Source organism: Salmo trutta, chromosome 1, assembly GCF_901001165.1.
Source record: "Salmo trutta chromosome 1, fSalTru1.1, whole genome shotgun sequence".
NCBI lineage: Eukaryota > Metazoa > Chordata > Actinopteri > Salmoniformes > Salmonidae > Salmo > Salmo trutta.
In genome coordinates, this window is record NC_042957.1 from 58,645,981 (window position 1) to 58,656,369 (window position 10,389).

The window sequence follows — 10,389 nt, forward strand, 5'->3', positions numbered from 1 at the left end:
GACACCATGCCATTCCAGCCATTACAATGACCCCGTCCTCCTATAGCTCCTTCCACCAGCCTCCTCTGATAGGGATCAATTTAGAGTGAACTGTTAGCTGCAAACTCCACCTGTCAGTAAAGTTGCAGTAGCCCCATTAATTGGTATCTAAGCGGTCCTAACTTTATTCTGATTACTGCAATAAATATTACATCAATACATAGTTGTCACACAGAGAGAGCATGCTGCTGGCACAGTGCTTTAGGGGGTCTTGTCTCACTGAAAGATCAGGACTGTTTTTGATGGCTATCACTGTTTAATTTTTCATGTTTCAGTGCTAGAACAATAGCACATATTGTATAAATGATTTACAAAAAGAAAAAAAACTGTTCATCTGGTTTGTGAAGCTTTATATCATATTCATACCATCACACAGCACTCCTAGACCATCATCTATGATGAAATGCAACCTCAACCTTTGCCAATAACTGTTAAGCAACGAGTGACCATGGTGCTGTATGACTATTATGTATGACTATCAGTCCAATGTAATACTACTCATCCATGTGTGACAACTTCACTAAACTCCTTTGTTTGGATGCAACTTTTATGGATGTAGTTTAATAGGACAAACTTTGTATGAGTTGCTCACAATATGTTTCTAGAAAACAACAGGCCAATACCATGGAGCATGATTGACATTGATTTTGCATTTAAAAAGTAAAGCAAAGACTATGTTAATTACATGTTTTATATACACAACAATGGTAATGACAGGAAAAACAGAAATTCTTTATTCACAAGCGATGAAGGCAGCCAGTCCAGCCAAATGAAAATCTCTTATTTAACAGAGCATCCCTCATGCAAGTTTCTCATAAAAAATAATTTAAATAAAGCAAACTCAGTAAAATAACAGTCATTTGATTTCCACTAATCTCTGGTGTAACCCAAAGCTATGGTCAGGGTCTAGTTTGTTTTGAGTCTCTTTCTTCCCACGTCCTGCGTTGGTTCCTCTGGCTCTCGTTTGGCACCTTTGCCCGTCTCGCCTTCATTGGGTATCCTCTGCTCTTCGTTGCTTTCAGCAATGACTCCTTTCATCTGTTTAAGCTCCCTCCTCCCTCTCCTCTCCTCCATCTCTCCGATCTCCTCGGCAAACAGGGCTTTGAGGGGCGGTATGAGTCTGGGGAGGATTCTAAAGTCTCCAAACCGAATCTGAGGAGAGACAGGGAAGAGAGATCACTCAGAGGAGGTCTTTCAACATACCCAGCGTCCTCTGAGGCAGCTGGAGATGTATCTCTGATAGGAGTCTAACACATTCCGAATGTTACCTTAAAATGCTACCTCTAGATTTAAACTGAAGTTGTCTGAGAGTATTCTACCTGGACTAGGGGCATTGTCTGCTCATACTGTAGTGAATCATGGTCCTAATTCATTCTGAGGTTACACATATCCAGTGGAAAAGTACATTTCAGATGTGCAGAACCCACATAATCATTTTAATGTTGCTATGCATAACAAGTGGACTAAAGTACACCATTCACCACTCACTTACCCTCATGTGGTCAAAAGATATTCCCACTCTGTCGTTGAAGTCCTCACTGAAGAGGGGGATCTTGGCATAGCGCTGGCTGAAGTGGTTCAGCATGATGAACTCAGCATTCATCTTCATGCCAATACCGATGGCCTGGGAGGTGGTACTGTCATTTTGGGAGGCAAGCAGAGAAGCATGATGCTACTCTGCTACTATTCTAACAGTAATTACCAGACTTAACCCCATGGTAAGCTATACAGAGTTCGTTCAGTTCAACTCAATGACTTTCAAGTTGTTTTCAATGCGAGATGGAGCTCTTTAACCAAAGTCACTGAAATTCCAGCTAGAAGGCAAAAGTGCCTTCATTACCTCCAATACAGAGTTCCAAAAATCAATGGCAATCTCAGAGAAGAATGCAGCCAGTTACAATGCCCTCTAAAAATGACTGGCTTCTCAAAAGCTCCTTGAGTTTCTTTGTCAGCTGAAAAATGGCACTAGTCTATTTCTGTTTACCCCCTTCAATGCATGTCACATTTTCACACTTAGGGCTGGATTCAATCAGTATCACAGAAGTATCACGGAAGATATGCATTATGGCTCGATTGAAATTTAAAGGCAATGTCTCCGCGGAGACTGTTTGCGGAGACTGCATTCACGGTAAACACTGCATATGTCGAATCAATCGTAAATGTTTTTACGCGGATCTTCCGCGATATTGATTGAATCCAGCCCAAGGAAGATAGTTTTGTAATAGAATAACGAAGGACACGTCTGAAGAGAAGCACCATACTAGATCCATCTACTAACCTATGTCTCTTCTCCACAGCCTCGTCCTCCAATCCATCTTCCAATGTGGCTTCATGAATAAGTAAAGTTGCATTCTTTCCTTTGAAAACACAATGACAAACATGAATCACACGACTGCTGCATGGCGCAGCACTTCCAGCCTCTCTTCCTCTCCCAGAGGAAATCAATCACACAGCTCTGTGTAATAAACCATCAGCCAGCCCTGCTTGTCTGGCACACCCAGGCCTCTATAATGAACAGGTATGGGATATAGCCAGGCTCTCTCTGGGAGTCTTCAGCTGGATCACACCCAGTCGAACAATTTAAAAAGAGACAATGAAGTGGGATCCCACAGGAACTATGTGGGAGACCTTGTGATTCATAGCGAACTTTGGAACTGATCGATAGCATTAAGCAATATCTGGTAAATGATGCCAGACAGCATAGAGCTTGGATGACAGGTTCAGATCAGACTGGCTACTGTAGATGTCAAGTCCATTAACAGTGATCTATATGTATATCATACCACCAGCAACTGTGTAGAAGTTATAGGATATACTCTGGGTCCAAAATTCGAGTATGGCTCTGTGGAATGCACGTAACGGCAAATCAAATGGCAATGGTGAGTATTTACCATTTGATCCGGACGTCACAAGTGTGGTTCATAGAGTGTGTAAATCTTTTCACATCACACAAATTCTGGGAGCTGTACAAACATTACAATTGGGGTCGAGAACTGTTGGTACTGACCCATATGTACGAGGGCATCGCAGGGCATTGTGTCCCCAGAGAAAACTAGCTGCCAGCCAGACTGGTGAGTGATGCTGCAGGCAAAGGCATTCTTACAGTGACGCACCGGACAAGTCTGGAACTATGAGAGAAACAGAATATATGTATTTAAGCTTTGACGATAGCTTCAATAAACAGTAGTTGAACCTAACAAGGGTGTAATGAGTCGTATTGAAGCACGAAGCAGCCTGTTCAAGTCTCCACATACCTTAGCTAAATCAGATTTCTTCAGCAGTGCTTGGATGAATGCCTTGGTTTTGAACTTGGACACCTCAGCCCCCTCACACAGGACTTTGCTAGGGACAATGCTGAAACATAGTCAGAATACATCAATATTAGAGACGATGGACATCATACCATCAGGTTTGAAAGCATCAATTGAACAGAGTAAGACGTGTCTTTCCTGACATACTTGACATGGCTGAGGATCTCCTCACAGTGGTCATGGTACTGGTTGAGCCAGGTCATCATCTGGACAGGGCCTATCAGATAGATGGGGCTGAAGGCTTTCCCAAGAGTTGCCTGAACGGTAAGAGATAAGGACATATATTCATTAAAGTGTTCCATTTTGCATGAATTAAATAGGACTCATCTTCAAATCTGATAAAGGGAAACTCTTTACTGACCAAGGCTCTCTCTCTTTGAAACAGCAAACTCAACAATCCCTGGAAAATAAAGTCATATTCTTTAAAAATGATTTGAAATTACTTTATGCCAGAATATATGCTATAACTCTGTAATAACCAAATATTTATAGGAAAGATAATCCTTACTGTGTGATGGTCCGCGTGCATGTGAGAGATGAAGACGGTTGAGATCTTTGCCAGTGTCTCGTCCACACTGTCCCCATAGTGTCGGCACAGCTGGCCAAAGGTGCCCTCTCCACAGTCCAGCAGCACTGACTGAGTGGCACTGAAGGAGATGGGATATAGCATAAACACAGAGAGAGACAGACAGACATTTATACTGGCTACCTCACACAGACATATCTTTAAGGATTTTATATAGTAATATGAGTCTAACATTACCTGATGTTGACCAAGTTGCCACTAACATTCCTGATTTTCATAGGAAGAGCCGATCCAGTTCCTAAAAAGACCACCTCTGGGTATTTTTCTGCCCGCCCTGCAAGAAACACATTGTCATACGATACAACACATCATGTTTCTATGCCACTGAAATTTCAGACGTAAAACTACGATATTCTATCAGACAAAAGGACTACAGGAAACTATACTCCGTTACTTTCTTAAATGCCCAGGGTGAAATGTTTGCAACTCCATTCAAGAGGAGTAAAGAGAAATTGATGGAGCTTTGTTGGACTGAGCAATGTAACATCTCCCCTTGGGCTTGTAGCCTGACCTGTATCAGAGCAGGGCTCACCAGACAGCACTGCAGCATCAGTCGCACGGAACCGACGGCACTCCTCCACTTCTTGGAGGAAGTTAGGGGCCTCCGCAGCCTCTTTCACAAACTCTTCAGTGTCACAAGAGGGGATGGCATCTCTAATGAATAAGAAACAGTAGAGCACACACACTACTCATCACATAGTGCTGAGAGGGGCAGCAACGCTCTCATTTGACTTTGACAGTGTTTGGCATCTATAAGATCATAGAAGAAATAGTAAGTCACACTTGAAAGTAGTGTTTCATCTGAAATGGTTCTCTTTGACAAAGCAGCCCTTCGTAAGTGCAGACTAATGTCTGGTAAATTGTGGCCTGAAGGACATACTCACCTTTGCCATTCAATCTTGGGTCTGAGCTGGAACTTCAGAAGACACTCGGCTCTGACACTGGGGACATGCAGGGCAGCCTGGGTCTCCTTGAGAAGATGAACAGAACTTTTTACAAAAACAAGAGTAGAAACAGACTGGCACAATACAACGCAAGCTACAAAAGGTTTCCAAATGAACAAGCTTATCTCTGTGTAACAACAGGTTACAATGGTGAATAATTAAAGTTCTAGCACTTCACAACTTACCTTTGTTTTATAGTGCTGGAGCTCTGGAAATATCTCTGGATGAATCAGATTGAGCTGAGTTTGAATCTTGTGGCTCCTGACGTTGTGAACAGTGCAAACTTGCTCATTCAGGATCAGGTGCTCCGTGGTAGATGGAAACCTAAAACACAAAAACACACAAAAACATTAAACATGTAGAAAGACCAACAGAAAACAGAGAGACAAGTGAATTGCAGAACATGGAACATGTAAACAGTCAAACTGAGTAATACATATGGCTGATTTTGTACCTTTCCATCCATTGCTTGTATTCATCTGTTTTCAGCACAGACTCAGGGCTCATGTGGACTACTAAGGCAGCAGGGTCCTCGGTTCCTCCACGTTGGTATCTGCAGATGAGACAAATAACTCTGAACTTAACTACAATCTCCTAAAGAAGGAGTAATGACGCAGGATGCAGAAGCAGCCAACTTCGATCAGGCCATTACCTGCTCAGCTGCTGATGGATGCAGATTGGTTGAACAAACTCCTCAGAGGGACACTCCACAACTATGAAGGCTGGTCCTGGATCAGTGGGAGTGCACACCTCCTCTGGATGGATCTGTAGGACAACCATCAGGACATCATCAGAAAACAAGACAAAATGTATCTAACATTTACAATAGCTAATCCAAAATGCCAGAGCCCTAACAATCAACCAAATATAATTGAAGTACCTCTCTTCCTTCGTAGGTAACACTTTTCCCATCCTTCAGAGCTGCAATGAGAGGACCAATAGCTGCAGTGCCTCTGTGGAGAAAGTGCATCAGAAAAGTCATTATCGGCTCAAGTTTGTTGAGCAGGCAAAACTGAATTTGTATTGGAAAATCAACTTACACTGGTAATCCAAGGTTTTTTGCTTGAGCAACCAAGAAGTTCCCCTTCTTAGGATGAAGCTGCAAGTCAAAGAGAAAATTTGACATAAATTTCATCAAAATGCAATAATTCAGTATGTCACTGAGACAATGAGATTGTGTTTCTTACCTTACAAACGAATGCCACAACTAAAGACGGATCCCTTGTTGCTCTTGCTTTTCCACCTGATATGAAAATGAAATGTGAGAAATGGTGCCCTTTGGAGCTCAACATCCTTGAACTAGGGCACTGATGCCCCTGATAGCGCTGCATGCTCCTTTAGTCTTGTGGGTCATCCTTCCTAATCTCTTCCCGTTGACTTGACTATTAGAAGTCTGGATAAGTTTAGTATTGAATTTTGCGTTTGAATGGGAGTGCTTCCTGGGTTAACACTTGCATTTGATTGGCTGAGTATAAATTATATTTTCCTTTAGGAGAGGCATTTCCTTGTGTTTCTTTTTTGTTTTTCCTTCCTTCCTATGTTCGTCAATATCTCTTTTCCTACTATTTGTACAACGTTTTAGCAGCCTGTTTTGTATCTTATGCTACCTAGCTTTTTGCAAGTCAGAAACATTTTCAGAAAAACAACCTGTTTGGAGCTCCATCCTCGCAAAATACTTGATTGGTTTGATAAGCGTCTCTAGTTTCCATCTAGACTCCACCGTACTTCACCTCTTTGTATCATCTTCCTGAGAACGTCCCCAGGCTTTCTAACAGTCAGAGTATGCGCAGCCTGGGCTTCCTAGCCCACATGCTCCTTGTCTTACCTGGGCTGGTTGCTCTCTCCTTCCTGCTGTCTGTGCTGGTGTCCTCAAAGTCTTCCGGCCTCCACAGCTCCCTCCTCTGGGGACTACTGGAGGGGCTGCTCCTCCCTGAGTTAGAGGAGCACTTTGGCCCGTCCTCTTTGAGCTGGGCTGGTATAATTGGGGTTAAGGAGAGTCAACTACCAACTCTTCAGCACGAGAACACAAATATTCACTATTTTACAGGTCATAAATTGAACATGCTTTAAGATAGAGTATGAGTAACAGTAAATTACTCAATGCTAAAAACAATTACCAAGGTGATTTCTAGTACTCACCAAATATTGGTATTTGACTAACTGTCATTGTGTCATCTGTGTATTGTTTCTCAGTGTATGGTCGAACAGCTAGCTTGATTTCTTCCAGTGGTCCAGAAAATACTCTGATGGCATTCACATATTTCTCCTAGATCAAGAGGAGGCAATGACATATTAGACTCAGGGTACCACAAAAACAGTTGACTCATTACAGACAATCTTTTATACTGCTACAATGTCCACTCACCAGTTGTGGTGGTCCAGAGAGAACAACCTCAGGGACACCAGTGTCTTTCAATGTCAATATCATCCCTAAACCAGAGAGTACACAGTTTATCACACCTAAGGACATACGCGGAGACATAGGCTAAGCATGCAATAAGCTTTGACCGATGTCTATCTACAGTCATGTGAAAAAGTAAGTACACCCCCTGGAAAGTGGACTTTTTTGTACATATTTGGTCAGATGGCTATGTAATCTTCACTTCAACACTATTGACAGATAAAGGTAACCTAATTGAACAAATGACACCGAAAGATTATACTTTGCAATCATTAATTCATCAAAAATCTACAGAAATGCAATTCCATAGTGCAGGAAACATAAGTACACTACTAGCTTCAATAGCTGGTGTTGCCCCCTTTGGCTGAAATAACTTCATGTAGCCATTTCTTGCAACTGTCTATCAGTCTCTTACATCCACTTGAAAGAATTTTTGCATACTCTTCTTTACAGTACTGCTTCAATTGTGTCATGTTTGAGGGCTTTTTTGCATGTACAGCCCGCTTCAAATCCCCCAACTGTTTTTTGACACAATTGAGATCTGGGCTTTGACTCGGCCATTCCATAACCCTCAATTTCTTATTTTTGAGCCATTCTGTTATAGTTTTGCATCATTGTCCTGTTGCAAGATCCATGTTCGGTTTAGCTTCAGCTTTTTGACAGATGGCCTTACATTCTCCTCAATTATTCTCTGGTACAATATTGAATTCATGGTTGACTCAATAATGGCAAGTTGGCCAGGCCCTCAGGCAGCAAAGCAGCCCCAAACCATAATGGCACCACCTCCATGCTTTACGGTTGGTATGAGGTTCTTCTGTTCAAAGGCAGTGTTTCGTTTTAGACAAACATGGCATCTGGCATTGCAGCCAAACAACTCCACCTTTGACTCATTTGTCCAGAGCACATTGTTGGTCTATACCCAGGTGTTGTCTGGCAAAGGTTTTTTTGAGGCAGAGGCTTCTTCCTTCCTGACCTGACCTGGGGTGGCAGATAGCCTAGTGGTTAGAGCGTTGGGCCAGTAACCGAATGGTTGGTGGATCGAATCCCTGAGCTGACAAGCTGTTGTTCTGCCCCTGAACAAGGCAGTTAACCCACTGTTCTTAGGGTGTCATTGTAAATAAGAATTTGTTCTTAACTGACTTGCCTAGTTAAATAAAGGTAAAAAAAAAAAAATCCATGTAGGCCAAGTTTGTGCAGTCTCTTTCTGACAGTTAACTCATGCACATCAACATTGATTGTGGCCTGTAGATCCCTTGATGTTACCCTGCGGTTCTTATTTAGAGAGTTCTATGAGCATCTTTCAGTCAGCTCTTGGACTGAATTTGGTGGGACAACATGTCCTAGGTAGATTGCCAGTGGTCTGGAATTTTCTCCATTTGTAGATGATCCGTCAGACGGATTTGTAACCCCTCCCAGATTCATGGGCATCAATAATATTTCTTCTGAGGGTGTTTTGATATTGGCATGATGTGTTACCACACACCCATATGGTTAAGACCAAAGTTTCTCATCTTTATGGAAGGCTGGACCTCCCAAGTTACTCTCTAATGATTTACACCAGTTTTGGTTCTAATTGTAGCCATTTTATGTGATGGTAAAGGTGTGTTCTAACTTTTTCTGCATAAGGAAATTCCAATTTTTCTTTATTTTAATTGCATAACAGTTTATTTCTTTGGTGATTTGTTAAATCGGGTTAACTTTATCAATGAATGTGGTTGGAATTTAGCTCAAATATCTGTGTCCAAATATGTAAAAACAACAAAAAGACCACTTTTTCACATGACAGTACACAGAGACATGCGCTAACCATGCAATAAGCTTTGATCGGTCTATTATCTATGCACAGTTGTTTCCAGGTTGACAGATAACTGACTTGATGTCAAGTGGCTAGAATAACAAGCAATTTACCTGATAGACCCCCAACATTCTCCCAGCTCATTCTAGTGAGGAAAATATTGTCCAAGCGAGCAGCTTTTAACCTGACAAGAGGAACATTGAGATTTATTGAGCTGAGACTGAATTAGAGATTTTAGTTGAACATTGACAGGAGGCAATTCAACTTACTTGTGCTCTTGCATCAGCCTCTGTGTTCCCTCACCACAGTTGAATAGGTACCTTCCAGAGAGGAAAAAGGGTAAACAAATATGCTGCAGCCAAGTGCCTTTCTGATACCCACAATACAAATATATTTGGCAATGTTACAAGAAATTGTCAGACAATCTTGTTCACTGGTTAAGTTACCTATTGAACTCAGAGAAGACATAAAGTGATGCGCCATTATCTCGGCTCCCTGCCCCGACGACCTGGGCGTAGACAGTGGCTGGTCCATGCACATCCACTCCACGTTTCCTCTGTTCTCTAGACTTCACATGTCGCAATGTTTCTTTTGGTTTCTTTGATCCCCGATTTTGGTTGTCTGTTGTGTTCGTAGACATTGTCCGCAGAAACGGGAAAATAGTCCGGGGAAAACGATGTTCACTGCATGCGAAGCTTTGTAGGCGACCCGTAGATGTGTGTCTCACAAATAGCCATGCAATAGATTTACAGGGTAGAGACACTTTAGTCATACTAAACATTCGGTTTAATGAAAGTCAGTTCTGCTCGTCGTACAAGACAGCAAACTTATCGATAATCATTGCATAATCTTTATGAAAATATAATTTTACCTATCAGCACACATATATATAAACATTCAGTCAGGACTTCAGCGGTTGAGACATGTGATTTGACGCTGAACTGTGTTTCTTCCGGCGTAGATTGATGACGTCTTCATCACACTCTCGATCATTGGTGTGTTTATTTTGTATTTATCTAACATTTAATTAGACAAGTCAGTTAAGAACAAATCCATATTTACAATGACGGCCTACCAAAAGGCCTCCCAGACTGGGATTAAACATTTAAAAAATTTAATATAAATATAGGACAAAACACACATCACAACACTACATAAAGAGAGACCTAAAACAACAACATAGCAAGGCAGCAACTCATGACAATACAGCATGGTAGGAGCACAAAACATGGTACAACCATTATTGGGCACACACAACAGCACACAGGGCAAGAAGGTAGAGACAGCAATACATCACGCAAAGAAGCCTCAAC

At 41.8% G+C, this 10,389-nt stretch overlaps 1 protein-coding gene across 1 annotated transcript; it reads right to left on the minus strand.

Moving 5' to 3' along the window:
* Positions 1–372: 372 nt before the first annotated feature.
* LOC115202693 (zinc phosphodiesterase ELAC protein 2-like) lies at positions 373–10,029 on the minus strand. The gene is made up of 23 exons (XM_029766764.1): positions 9,523–10,029; positions 9,346–9,396; positions 9,190–9,260; positions 7,246–7,310; positions 7,020–7,146; positions 6,706–6,852; positions 6,068–6,123; positions 5,921–5,979; positions 5,761–5,833; positions 5,533–5,645; positions 5,335–5,433; positions 5,066–5,204; positions 4,821–4,906; positions 4,469–4,590; positions 4,114–4,210; positions 3,859–3,997; positions 3,712–3,750; positions 3,498–3,607; positions 3,294–3,393; positions 3,047–3,167; positions 2,318–2,396; positions 1,532–1,676; positions 373–1,191 (listed from the first exon to the last, which is right to left on the minus strand). The coding sequence occupies exons 1-23, from the start codon at positions 9,855–9,857 to the stop codon at positions 946–948; spliced, it is 2,619 nt and encodes an 872-aa protein (XP_029622624.1). The 5' UTR covers positions 9,858–10,029; the 3' UTR covers positions 373–945.
* Between the last annotated feature and the right edge of the window lie 360 nt (positions 10,030–10,389).